This window comes from Amblyomma americanum, chromosome 3, assembly GCF_052857255.1.
Source record: "Amblyomma americanum isolate KBUSLIRL-KWMA chromosome 3, ASM5285725v1, whole genome shotgun sequence".
NCBI lineage: Eukaryota > Metazoa > Arthropoda > Arachnida > Ixodida > Ixodidae > Amblyomma > Amblyomma americanum.
In genome coordinates, this window is record NC_135499.1 from 179,038,912 (window position 1) to 179,053,593 (window position 14,682).

The window sequence follows — 14,682 nt, forward strand, 5'->3', positions numbered from 1 at the left end:
ATATCTGTTGCAGCATATGAGCAAATATGTTAGCTTTTGTCTTGCAGCTTTATTTGTTTAAATGTTGATGGGCTTGCTTATACAAGCAAATCATTAAGTACACATTTACATGCCAACACATGACAAACAACCTATATATAGTGTATGTATGCTTTCACAAAATTGTGAGGCAAGGGTAGCCATGTCTGACATAGCGTAGTCCACAAGGACAAAAAAAGATGTTTTGTGGTACGTTGTGTCATTTCACTTGCCACCACTGGGGAGAGTGGAATGGAGGTCCGCAGAAAGAGCACATATTACTCACATGACTAGTCAGGTTATGCAACTGCCGGAGTATATATGGCATTCTTCACAAACAACAAGTGGAATGCAGGTGCAAAATGGGCACGCTCGGCTGCATGACGAGAAAAAGAAAGCAGCTGCAAGAAGTAGGAAGGCCATACAAGCATCACCACCCACTGTACTCATATTTTTTGTTGCTTTTGTCATTCTTCAGTGCCCGACCAACCACCAGTGAAATCTGCTGTTACGGTCCGACGTACGAATAACTGCCTGCAAGCACATCCAGATAGCGACACCAGAGAAAAAAAAAAAGCCTTGTTAGTAAAACAAAACCAGAGACATATCATTTTTTTTTTCTTCATTGCATGCCGTATTCTTCGTTTGACATGACAGCCTGAGTGTAACAGCCCGAGTGTCTCTTATTCACAAAATTTTCAGCTAGCGCAGACAGGCACGTTTTTCTTGCGCGTGTGCACGAGCAGATATTTGCACAGGATTCGTTATCTAGCCCAAGAAGTGTGCAAGACTACCTTTTGCTTTGACGCCTAGATGAGGCTTGTACCTCTGTTGCATCACCATAAGGCGCCCTGTCACCAGATGTGCGCTAGACGTGACGCAAAACTCAGGTGCATTTATGCTATGTCTCCCTCTGTTCTGTTTATAGCTTAACGTTTCATGTTGGTTAGGGAGTATAGCACAATCCAATTCCCTAGTGGAGTACCCAACGTGGCAATGGTGCGTTCGTACCTGATGTCATATCGAGGTCTGACTGTTATATCTTGCAAGGTAACACCTATTGCGAAAATCAAATGCCATTAATAGAACCGCATTCAAAAGTTACTGATAGCGGATCTGCATCTTTTACCTCTTATGGCGTATCTGTCGTGCTCGTATTCTTAAGTTGCATATTGGGGACGCGTGAGTGCTGACCGCATTAGTGTCATTGAAACTGGTCCGTGCTGGCAACAGTTTTCATTGCCCCCGCTTTTAGCTCACTTGGTCCCTGTCTTCATGGCACGGTTCGGGTGTGTAACCTGTTTGAGACAGTTACTGTGCATTCCTTTTCCTCAGAACCTCCTCCTCCATGCCACAGCTGCGTAAAAAGGCAATGACACGCTGCAGTGCATCGTAATGTTGTCCAATAACTGTGCCCATAAGCAGCAGCAGCCGCCGCCACCTAGTAAGCTAAATAAGAGGTCTGGATGGGCCGTGTTCAGCAGCTGGAAAAGCACTTTTCCAGATGAATTTCCAGCTGGAATGACATTTTACAGCTAGGGCTACTCCAGCTGGAAATTTTACAGCTGGAGCCAACTGGAAATGTAAATTTTCCCGCTGGAAGCAAGAACTATTCCAGTTGGACGTGATAACTGGTTCAGTAATCCATCTGGAAACATATTTAATTCCAGCTGGAATTGAAGGTTTCCAGCTGAAAAAATATGGGTACTTGTTCAATAATCCAGCTAGAAATGTGAGCTTTTTTTCACCTGCAATCGAACCACTGATTACCTAATCATTTTGCCGTAAATCCACCGCAGTTCCATGTACAAACAGATTGAAACTATTTTTCATTATTTTTTTCTGCACATAGTCACATTTCTACGCAATAAATTCGTCATTTCGGTACGCATCGGGGTGCAAGCATTCCACTCAGGCTGTCATGGCGTGCTTTACCTTCGCTCTTAATGATGCATTTTCAGACAGAGCAATGCAGGTGAAAGCCCAAGACGACTTCACGCGTGTTCGCATTCCGCTTGGGCGGCGTGTAAATAGGGTCGGTTGGTGGTGTGCGCGCTTCTCGTTCAGCCCGGCTACATTCAATTCTTGCACCTGCCTTTCCTTTGCCGCCTTTGAAACTTTCGCAGCCTCCTTCCCCACTCATCCTTCCAGTCAATGACGATGCTGTTCTTGTCCGCCGTAAGGCCCGGCTGGCCGTCGTGGATCTCTTCGTTGCCTGCAGATGAGAGTGCATGCTCGGCAAATTAATTGTAAGCAGTTTCGCTACGGTGGGGCATACATCAAAACTGCATTTGCAACATGCCCGAATTCATCCAGACTGCAGAACTACATCTACAGGACATCCGGAGGACGTGTTTTTGACATTTCATCGTCCTGAGGATATGCTCTCTACTTGCCCCCAGCAAGTCCTCGTCATGTATTTTTCGGCCTTGGTACATCCTTCGGACAGCCTCAAACTAGCCCAGGAAGACCTTCTTAGTGTGTTTTCAGGACGCAAGATGGTGATTTGGAGCGGAGAATGTGAAGTTATTGTTGTGAGCAGCATTCAATGCAGTTTTAAAACGGTTATATTTGTAGCTTTTATTGTGTTTGATTCTGAAAAAAAAAATTCGCTAAAGTTGGGCCACGCTCAGTAAAACTGACCGCCTCCGTCTGGACTTATGCAGCCTCAATCTCAAATGCACTGAGACAACAGTCGGTCAGTGCATTTACTGAGGCCAAGAAGTCTGTCCAATACCATCAGAAACATGCAGTATTTAATACCCGGTTAAACAGCAAATATATTTTAAAGGGGCTCTAATAAAGTTGTGGCATGCCTGGGATATTGAAGCACGCCGTTTCACGAATAGTGTCCAGCAAGAATTTTTTTTTAATGCGCTTTGTAGAACCTGAGTTATCTGTAGTTAAAATTTGAATTTCAGCGTCTTCGTGCCTTTCCCTCTCCTCGTCACTTTTTGCACGCTGGAGGGTAGGCGCTCCTTCGCCGACCCCCCATCTGGGAGCGGAGCTTCCCGACCCGCCGGGGCTAGGCGGCTTATTGGCCGCGGCCACTGTAGCTGCCTGACGTCTGAAAGAATCTGACCAATGGCCACCTCTCCCCATGTCTACGCAGATGCGGGGGACGGAGGAGGGCGCGAGCATGAAAAAGTCGCCGGGAAGGGCTCGCCAACTTTGACGCGTGATTGTGGGTTGTCTGCTGCGTGTAGAAGAGTATTATTTGGCTCTGGTTTTCATGGCAACACAGTGCAATGATTCATGGCAACACAGTGCTCTCCTCGGAAGGCGTTTCAGAGCCCCTTTAAGATGTATCCTTGACGTATATTATCTTGGAGTCAGAATAGGGCATGTGGGAAAATTCCGCAAGTGCACTTTCTCGCTTTACGTTGCCCAAGTCAAGATGGCGGAGTTTTCTATAAAAGAACGGTGAAGGCTACAGAAGAGGCGCTAAGGGTGGGGATGCAATGTATGAAACGTATTTTGGAAGAATCAAACAAAAAGCTAGTCCATCTTCATTTGTTTCAGCTGGAAACGCATGGTCGGGAATCTTGTCTCGGGCACCGTTGTTATGCGGAAAAGCGCACTTGAGGAATTTTGCATTAACCCCTTTTCTCTTCCTTATTGCACGACTACACTCGCATCTCTTCTAAATTAAACCTGTAGTCTTTATGTATTGAGAATCACGTGCGCGAGATAAAGCTAGCTTGAGTTCAGTGCCAAAATAACGTCCTTCGATAAGACGTTTGCAGAATGTTTGAGAAATTATCATCCTTGCATTGTTCAGCAATGACCGAACTGGGAACATCCTCACGAGGGGCGCATGGAACACGTACTCGAAACGTACTAGGGACGTTGTGCTCGGGATGGGGACGTTTCGACCAGTTGAGGACTTTAATACGTTTGTGTTCTGCGCAACGTTCAGGCGACAAAGCCTTAAAACATATGTTATGACCACAGTGACTGCAAAAGGCGAAGTTGGTATCTGGTGAACAGCAAGTCATGACAGGCACAGGCGGGTTTATGGACAAATCTGTCAATGTTTTGTTTCTTCCTTCCTTGGAATTTGTTGAATATAATACTCAGTGAGAGCACATGATACACCGGTGCACGAGACTATGGAACACACGCGTCTTTCTTCTGCTGATATCCTCTTAACCCTCGTAATTCTAAGCGCGACCGCCCCAATGCTACAATGCATCAAAGGGCCACAGAAAGGGGTGTTTGAGCTTGGCTTTAAAATGCTTGCACTATGTAGATATCAGGCCACCGAGCGTCCGTGCCGCGTACGAGACCTCAAAAGCGAGCGGGAAATTTACAATACATTTTTAAAAAATTCCCGCTTTCGCACCTCGCGGCGACGCGCGGTGACGGGCTTTCGCGCGAAAACCTGGCATACGACGTCACGTCGTGCAATTGACGTCAGCAGCCAGGGGTTATCACAGCCATATTCTTTCAGGGGTCACGCGCCACCACGGCCGCGGCCACTACGCGCGCGCCGCAGCCAGCGGAGGTAAAGGCGGACGTAGTGGAGGGGCCGAGTGGGTGAAGCCGGCGCAGGAGCGCCGCCGTTTTGGCGTGCGAGAGGAGAGGGAACGGCGCGAAGTTTAAATTTGTTTTGCATATAACTCAGTTTCCACAAAACGCGTTTAATAAATTCTTGCTGGAGGATAATTATGAAACGGCATCCTTTAACATCCCAGACATATCACAACTTTATTGCGAGCCCCTTTCTGGGGCCCTTTAAAGGACTAAAGACACGAAAGTTTTGCTTGCGTGTTTTCTTCTTTCAAACGATGCGTTAGACATTAGTATACAGAGAGCACCACGTGGTATTCACGTACATCCGCTAAATAATTTATAATTTGATTTCTTCCTAATGTTATTTCGGTTTCACCAGCCTAACGACATGTAGTTGTTAGGTCAAGTGGTGCATAGACAATCGGCTATATAATTGCTGTTAGGCCGTTTTTCGTTATTCCAGGCCTTGAAAAAGGCTGGCTGAAGTGTTGTACTGAATTAAAACTACATATACACGATTATATTACAGTTTTTGTAATGGATCACGTGACCTAAACATCACCTACATGTCACAGTCATTGTTCGATCGATGAAAACGAAACAGCATAGGAAAAGATAATGTATTTAGCGGACGTAGCTGAATACCACGCGATAATCCATATATCTAATATCTAACGCATCAGTTAAAAGAATAAAACGGAATAAAATTAAGTGTCTGTAGTCCTTCACCTCAAGATCCGACGGAGTGACCTCCCATTGACAACACTGACATCCAAGGGATGTCCCTGCGAAATTTTGAAAGGACATGTGGATATTCCCAGAAAGTACGGAGAACCTGTCGCGGACATCCGTCACATTTTTTAGCCGCACCTTCGGTATTCAAGGAAAATCCGTTGAAGTCCCGAAGGATTTTCATCGGCCTTAACAAGGACATGTTGGCTCTTGGTCAAATAACAGTAAATTTCTCTGGGCATTTTTATGGGCGCAAGAGAAAAATTGCTCGGGCCACGTGAAAATTATTTGCAAGCCTCATTTACATTTTTTGCGATTTAGACGCGAAAAAAGAAATTACTACAGCTGATTACAGCAGTGTAGCTGCTTGTCCCAGCGCTGAAATTTTATCGGTAAAATCTGCACAGGATCACACGCTTTCACGACAAACATGTCTAACAACAAGCATATGCGAAACACAGATCAGGCTGCATAAACGCTACAAACCAGAAGTCATGAAGCACCAACATATTGAGCAGATATATCCACTGAACGAACAATTTCGGCGAGTTTATATACTCCAAATCTACCCTTCTTTTGGAGCCAGTGGTTCTTGCACGTAAATCATTATTATTTCATTCGATTATGAATTTGTGATGACTCGAACAAGAAATGAAAATGAGTGGACCACGCTGCAGATATCGTCTATTAGAAAAAAACATTAGCGTCCACTCTGCCATCTTTGTCGCGAACATTATGCACAGCCAGTGAGACATGATTAAGTAAATGTCCGTAATATAATCCCAACGGGACATTCACCTGATAACCTGTGAGGACATCTCTACAAAAAGAATGGATATGAAGTTATTGTCCGTAATAGATAATGTATGTATGAGGACATCTAAAACAAGGACGTGCCACGGACATCTCTCGCAAGTAGTCAACGGTGTTAGGATATTTGGCTATGATTCGGATATCCGTGGGACCTGGTGTTGTCACTGGGAGCAGTGTGCTCACCGAGAATGAGGTAGCTGCTCTTGAGTCTGAGCTTGGGGCATTTGCAGGCCAGGTCGGCCATGGGCACCCAGAGGAAGTCGTTGCCGCGCCGAACCTTGGACGGGCCGTACTTGAAGATGTCCACCACCTGGATGCTGAAGCGCACCCAGGTGCCCACGGTTTCCCGCGACAGCACGTTGGCCTGGATGGCTGCGGGAGCACAGCAAGGCCACGCGTCATCGCGAGTCACTCGGTCGCCACAGACAACCGCTCTCAGCACGGCGATTCTATGACAGAGGGCATTTAGAAATTCGCGCATTAAGTTTGAAGTAAGAAGGGATGTAGGGATGGCTTGGACGCTTCATATCTTTTCGATTTTTCAGGAAGTCGTAGTGAAGCGAAAAATAGAAGGGACTCGTGCCTGCGCGCAGCAAAATGCTTTTCAGTACGTTTATGGCTGAGGACGTGTTAACTTATCGGTAAAAAGGCCACATGGAGTAGACTAATGAGGCGGTGCCCGTGCTTTTCTAGTCTACACTATGGTACGTCAGAGTCATTCGGTTATATACCTATACTGGCCTAATTTTCTTGTTGCATTTTTTTTTCTGGTAGGTGAAATTCTGGTCGCGTCTTTCACCGCGGAGAAAGATATAGAAATAAACTTCAGTGAGTACAGGACTGCTGCATTACAACCGTCGTGCCTGTCCCATGATAATTAGTATCTAACCTTTTGATCAGAACTGTTACAGCGGTAAAATTTGTCACCTGTTGTTTTTTTGTTTTTTTTTTCAAAACCGTTGTGGCAGTTTTCTTCTTTTCCTCTCTGAACATCGGTCCTCTGTCTCAGATATCTGGGACGACTTCGTTAACTGACAACTGGATGATCTAATATGCTCTCTCGCCTTGCCGCCTTGCATAAAGCAACAGCAGAAGCCATCTACTGCGTGAAATTTCCGCGTTGCACAAATTTCCACGACAGCGCGCACGAATAGCTGGAGCCCGGGCGAGCCGTCAACTTGTAGCCGCGACATGCCTTTATTATTTACGACCCGCCGTGGAATTTGTGTTGCGCAGGCTTGTTCTTCGGCGCAGAGAAGAGAGACAAGGGGGGTTGCTCCATCCCGGCCAAGCCACGAAGGCCCCAGGAGAGTTTTATTGGGCTTGTTATCGACGAAGACTCGCCGTTTTCTCGTAGCGGCTTTTCAAGGGCGACCAATGGGGCGGCCACGGCGAAGAGAAGGAGCGTACGGATCAGGGCATGCGGCTGGTGCCCCCTTTCCCGTTGCCCCATGCTCTCCTCCTCATCCACTGTTCATAGCTGCCGCCCGGTTTCGCACCAGGCAGGCGCGTGCGTTGCCGTACTTTCCAGAGCAAGCTTCCCTCCCACTACTCACTTCCACCCCCTCCATGTTCGGCCCTCGATAAAGCCCCAACACGACGCCAGATTGCGCGCACCCTCGTTCTCGTAAAGTCTCCTTTCCCGCGAGATTTTAGATAAGAAGAACCAGAACCAGTAGTTTGTGGTATCGCAGGAAGGAAAAACAGAACTCCTCTCTTCCCCGAGCGCAGGGCCTCCGCTCTGTCTTTGGTGGTTCGCCCTGGCAGTTATTTGTTCGTTTCCTTCTTACTTTTTTGTTGAGACGAAAGCTTGCTGCTGAAATGCCAGTAGCGAGAAGAGCCTGAGCTGTGATCTTCGTGAGAAGGAGGCCTCCTACGTGTTCGTTTTTCCGAGTGCGGGACGGAGCGCTTTTCAGAAGCTGCCGGCACATCCTGGCTCACGGAATGCTTATAAATTCTCTTAACAAGGATGTAAGGTCTCCAGGTCTGGATTCCTCTTTTGTTTTTTGAGCCAACACGCTGCGATTGACAGTGGCAGCGATAAAGCTGGGAAGATGTCTCTATCGCCCTGTAACGCACGCGGAGAGCGTTGTTGAAGGAAGTTGCACACTGCCGAGTGCAAACATTTTTTAGCGCTAAGCCGCCATACGACCAATCGCCGCATTTTCTACCGTGTGCTACAGAAAGCAGCTCTGGCGCTTATGGACTGCTAAAAATGCAATATACCGGGTGTTTCCATTTATTCGTTGCAAAATTTTCTCTTAAAAGCTGCGAAAGATACGTTGGTGCCCTCTGTACTGGTGAATTGTGTGACAAGGCGGATATTATGTATGTGATAGATTGCAGTTAAAAACTTAATTACCTAATTATAGCTAAAAGCTTGCTCAATTTTATTTCTAGGGCGCTAGAATATATTTCGAACTTGAAGGCTGTCAGTGTCGAAGGCGAGCTCGGTCTGTTAAATTTCGGAATCGGCATTATGTGGTTCGAGATATCGAGCATGAATATAGGCGCTTTTGAAAACTGGTTAAGTTGGCTTTCTGACGTTGCAGATTGATCAGATGGCGCCGCTCAAAATTTCCATGCACTGAATACTTAACCAGTTCATGCGCTCTATGACGTAGAAGATTCAGACATTGTTTCCGTGATGACACCTCACCCAGCAACAGTTAGTTGATCAATGTGCGACGTGGGAAAGCCAACTTGGAGTTTTCCACGGCGATATGAACCACGATACCGATTCGAAAATTTAATTTGGCTCACTTTCGACATTAACGGCCTTCAATTTCACAATATATTCTTGCACTCTAAAAGTAACATTTATAAAGTTAATTGGCTAATTGAATTACTAGTTTTTAAATTGCAATATCTCACGAAAATAGTGTCCACCTTGCCGTTCAACCGATCTGCGGAGATCGTGCATCTTTAATGGGTTTTAAAATAAAAATTCGTAACGAATAATTCTGAAACACCCGGTATAACCCGCATGCCAAGCCTAGCGCACAGCCCCCAGCTAGTACTAGAACGGTGCGCGTGAGTGCCTGTTGACAGCGTTTGCCGCTGACTGATAGACTCAACGCGCTCTTATAGGCATGAGAAAGGAACAACGACCCACAGGAAGACACGTGATCAGTAGGCTGTTACTTCGAGCCCCGAGCCATTCGTGGATGACACCCGTACTACGTAGTGCGCCTTCCGCATGCTTATGACAAGGTGTTGACTGAAACATTATGAGCCTTAATCAAACATAAAATCCATGAAGGAAACAGACAGGGATTCGTCCTCACTATCATGTCACGCTTGTCAACTGATCTGGTGCGTGCTGCCTGAAAGCTGAGAGGCAGCTAAGCATGATGTACCGTATACGATGTGCTGAGGTAAAAAAAAAAGAAAATTGAACAACTTACCGAAATCTCGCTTGCAGTACTTTCTCTGGTTGATTCTCTTTGTCGTCGTTTTGCACTTCGAGCATTGTTCTGGGCAAACACAAAAATTCAATTCATCATAAGGTGAATGGATTCGGAAATCCAGCTCCTCGAAAGTAACATTTCCGATGCAAGAAAATGAGCCGATTTGGGGCGTGTTTTTTTTTTCTTTTTCTTTCGGCCCTTGAACCCGTATCACGTTAAGTGAGTCACGAAAAAAGCGATATATCGCAGGTGCTTAACGTTTCATTGAAAGATGACCGTTGTGAGCAGCGGAGTTCTTACCGTCTGGCGCAACAATGGAATTGGCAAGCATTTTAGTAAGGTCTCTGTTGTTCTGTAGCTGCCAACATCGAACCAGATTGAGAATCCTCCTTTTATCGGAGTCTCGCGTGCTCAGCGCAGGCATTTTTTTCACTCCTTACCCAGCCAAAAAAAGTGAGAACAAAAAAAAAGTGGGACAGTTAGCACTTACCAGGTCCTCCGGATGCCATAAGTGAATGGTCCACTACAGGTATTTCTGCGAAGAAAAAATAAACTGCTCTTAAAACTCTAATATTTCTCTGTTCGTTCGAACTGTGTACGATTCACGCCATTTCACATGCGCGGAGAAATAACAATGCCGATGCTTTGGCTTTACCAGAGAAGATCTAGTTATTTCTTCCCTGTGGCGCAACAGCTCGTCTCTTGTGTTCGCAAGTAGTCTGCTACTGAAGAAGACTGTTACCGAGTGGTCAACAGCATGAGGACGTGCGCTACCATGTTGGTAGCATCTATCGTGGGACTGAACGAGAAGTGTTGAAAGCGCGGTCAGCTCTCGCCCAAGCTTGCAATGAGCCAAAATATACATGGAATTGTACAAATCATATTGGTTTGCCTTCGATCACATTGAATGAGCTGTACCGGATATATCTGATACGAGGTATGGGGTTATGTTTGGCCTCCATGGTTGCATCCATTTTTGTAAAATATACATGGAATTGTACAAATCATATTGGTTTGCCTTCGATCACGTTGAATGGGCTGTGATCTCATGATCTCTGTGATCTCAGGTGTCTCTGATATGAGGTATGGGAACATGTTTGGCCTCCGTGGTTGCATCCATTTTTGTTGCGTTGAACTGCGAGATATTACATTCAAATGAAAGTTCGGAATGGTCTCTTTCTCCCCGACCGCATGTTGATACCAGTGCACCTGGCGAAAGTGGGTCGCCGCTGGTGCGAATTATGCCGAAAAGTGACGTTCTCTTCGGAAAGAAGCCATTTCAGACTTTAATGTACCCGTTATGATGTGGTGTTCGTACAGCTTGCCCAAGACTGTCGCCAAGCGCAAACATACAGTACTAAATTATGCTTACGATATGCTGCTAAATACAGCAGCTGCGGCAGCAATTGGTTGTGGTGCTCGGCTGCTGACCCGAAAGATGCGGGTTTGCTACCGCCCGCGGCGTTCGCATTTCGATGGAGGCGATGGGGGGAAATGCTAGAGGCACGTGTATACTGTGGGATGTCAGAGCACGTTAATGAACCCCAAGTGGTCGAAATTTTCCGGAACACGCCTTCCAATACGGCGTCCCTCGTAGCCCATGTGTCACTTTAGGACGTTAAGCCCATGAGCCATATGCGTATGTGCTTAACTGATGATGATTATGGATATTTATGGCGCAAGGGCACCTTTGGACGAAGAGCGCCATGGCACAAGGTGTTTTAGAATTCTCAAGGTAGGCTTAAAGTCCCATTTCCCAAGCATTTCATCCTATATAAGCCGAGCACCAGACCAGATTGTACCCATTGTATCACCGGTAGGTAACCGGCGGCACTGAGGATCGAACCCCGCACCTCCCGCATGCGAGGCGGATGCTCAACCACTTGGGCACCGCTGCGGCGTACGTGCTTAACTAATAATTAAGCCGTGAATCTCAGCGAAAGCAAGCATACACACGTTGCATGTTTATAAATACAGGGTTTTTCACCTAAGATTTTACACATTTTTTATTTATTTTTTTTTGTGGGAGTTTAACGTCCCAAAGCGACTATGAGAGACGCCGTAGTGAAGGGCTCCGGAAATTTCGACCACCTAGGGTTCTTTAACGTGCACTGACATCTCACAGCACACGGGCCTCTAGAATTTCGCCTCCATCGAAATTCGACCGCCGCGGCCGGGATTGAACCCGCATCTTTCGGGCCAGCAGCCGAGCGCCATAACCACTCAGCCACCGCGGCTTTTTAAAAATTGGCTTTCCGAGTTTGAAGAGCGCTTTTTTCGGCACAGCATTGTCAGCAGTGTACTACATCAGAATACATCTATGACGTGCTAACTAGCAGGCTGGTTAACCAACATTGAATAGTTAAGTTTTTAACTATTAACGTTAGCAACTTAATTAGTGAGAAGCGTGTAGCCCACCGTAAGTAATAGCCACATCAGTTTTAAAAATTTCGAAAACGCAGTTACCTGCGGCGCTGTGGCCCAACAAATTTTGGCTGCATTGCGCCAGAATACTTGCACTTTCTAGACGCTTGCATGCAAAGCACGTAACTTGTCGAAATAGTCAAAATTTATAGGGCCACAGCGCCGACGGTAACCGCGTTTTCGAAGTTCTAAACACTGATATGGGTATTACAGCGGACTACACGCCTCTCAATAATTAAAGAGTCTAACAGCAATAGTTAAAAAGTTAAATATTCAGTATTAGTTAACAAGCCTGCTAGTTGGCTGTATTCTGGTGTACTACACCGCTGACAGTGTTGTGCTGAACAAAGCGCTGCTCTAACTCAAAAACCCTAGTTTTAAGTATTGTGTAAAGTCTTAGGTGAAACACCCTGTATATCATCCCTTCTATAATAGCTTCCTTCACAGGTATGGCGTGACCATCCACTATAAGACGTACTGCAATCGCGCCTTTGCTAACAACTTAAAACCTTAACATAGGCGCTCAAAGAGCATTCGAGAGGCGTTTCAAAGCACTTGGCGGCTTCCTACGACCGCGTGTCCTACCCGATGACGACTGTGGCGAGGAACACAAAAAAGGCCGCTTTCCGCAAGCCAAGAAAGTACGAGCCGGAGGCCGAAATTACATTTCTGCATTAATGACACAGCACTTCTTCTCAAAATGAGAATATGATATAACTTCCCTGTCGACAATATATCCGTCGTCGCTGTCATCATTATCATAAGTCAACTGCAGGACAACGGCCTCCGTCATATCTCTACAATCAATCCGATCCTGTGCCAGCTGCGGTGACCTTATCCGCGCAAACTTACTAATTCTATCCACCCACCTAACTTTTCAGCCGCGCCTTGTCAAAACAGTCGTTTGTTAAGGAAAACAGGTGGTGACTTCGGCACCATTCTGAGAGGCCATGGGCTCAGTTTAGCAACTCCAAGAAATATATTTGTGAAAATCAGCATTTTCCTCGCGTACTTGAGGCATGAAACCGTCCAATACTGTAACCATCACATCGGAGCCTTATCTGTCAGGTCAAAATACAAAAGCGACGCTGGCATCAAGGAACCACAGCAGCAAAGAACTCGATCCGGGGCTCAGTATCCGGACGCGAACGCGAAATGTACGAGGGGGAGGAGAAGAATTCATTTATGCATTAAATGCATAAATGCATTTATGCATTACACTCTAAACAGAAAAGAGTAAAAAGGGAGTAGGCTGTCCTCTAACAGTGTTAATGAACTTAATCTCTTTCCGCTCCCATATAAGCCGATTCGTGTTTAGACAGTAGTGAAGGGGCGACTTACTGAGTACCTCTCATACACCGGTTCTCTTCCAGCGCCCCCTGTCAAGCGATACCGATCGGACTTCTCAGTCGCATGAGAGATGGAAAAGTTCATTTCATATCTCACATTAACGAACTTGTCTAAAGAGTCCATGCATAGAAAAAGGTCTCAGGTTCTCAACCTCCCTCGTTGCTGATCCATGCAACTCCTACCGCAACGTATTGCATTAGGCCTTGCCGCTAAGGGAAGAGCGTGCTGTACCCTTTTTGGCGAATTGGCTTAGTCGTGTACAGTTCACAGAACCGCTGCACGGTTGAGCTAAAACGCGATGTCGAGGCTTGATTAGCAACTAAAAAGTGACGTTGTAAATCAAAACGTGGTTCAAATCAAAACTTGTGGTTTAAGTGGCAGACACGCACAGAAACTCTCGCAGTCCCCTGTTTGTATAATAGTGGCTCGCTGTTAGCATAAATCGCGTGCCAACGCTTTTGAGTGCGTCTCGAGTGGTGGTCGACACGGGTCACGTGACTGGGCAGCGCTGCTGATCTACGCCGTCCGCTGTTCTCTCAGCACCCTCCGGATCGTGACGTATCTCGCGCCTGGAGCGTCTCGGTGCGAGACTGGGATTTGCCGGCTCATTTGCCTCGGACATCTCGGCCCGCTCTTCTGTACAGCCACTCAAGAGGAGGTCTCGCATATTGGAATAGAAAAATAAAAGAAAAAGGAACGAAGAAAAGAAAAGCGGCAATAAAAAAGGTCTCAAAGGAACTCCCAATATAGCGGAGCAGGCGTCTAACAGGCGAGGCGGTCCAGCCAGCCGGCCCGGCCAGCAGCAGCGGCATTCCGGGAGTGGCGGCGGCGGGTGTTCCATAATAGTTGCGCATAGCGAATCGCGCGGCTAACGTAGATTTATGATTTCTTTTCCCTCCCTCTCGTCTTCCCTTTCTCTCTCTCCATTCCCGCCTCGTTCCTCCTCATCCTCTTCAAACTCCGCACACCTCTCTGGCTGCGTCGTTTAGCGCTCCGCCGGCCAGAAGTGTAACGCTCTCTCTCTCTCTCTCTCTCGGGTCCGTCGAGCTCGCTCTACGCCTGTACAGCACGGACGCTGTTCTGAAGAGCAAGGGAAAGAGAAGAGGGGGGGGGGGGGGGGGGGGGGGGGGCAAAATGCGGTGGGCCGGGAAGTGGCGAGAGGGCAGGTGGGGGAAGTGTGATTGATACGTATTTCGCCAAATTTGCCGAATACCTTCAGGTCTGCCTCCCTACTTCGGCGAGAACGCTGCTCTTACGCCCCCTCCCAAAGACTTTCTTTTCTGTTATATTTGTCCCCATCGTAATAGAGAAGAGTGAACGTGCAGCGCAGCGGTGGTGGCGGCGGTTTCGGCTGTTTACCGCGACGTGTTTATGTGTTGGCGCGTTTATACGCGAGTATGAGTTGTGGGGTGGCTGGGGA

General features: G+C 46.9%; 1 protein-coding gene across 1 annotated transcript in view; it reads right to left on the minus strand.

Annotated features, from left to right (window-relative positions):
* LOC144125533 (netrin-1-like) overlaps positions 1 to 14,682 on the minus strand; it is a 159,630-nt gene that overhangs the window by 3,072 nt on the left and 141,876 nt on the right. Inside the window, exons 4-7 of the mRNA XM_077659018.1 lie at positions 9,979 to 10,023; positions 9,486 to 9,554; positions 6,262 to 6,450; positions 2,114 to 2,233 (exon numbers count right to left, since the gene is read on the minus strand). Coding sequence (XP_077515144.1) covers positions 2,114 to 2,233; positions 6,262 to 6,450; positions 9,486 to 9,554; positions 9,979 to 10,023 — 423 coding nt within the window. The remainder of the gene's footprint in view (positions 1 to 2,113; positions 2,234 to 6,261; positions 6,451 to 9,485; positions 9,555 to 9,978; positions 10,024 to 14,682) is intronic.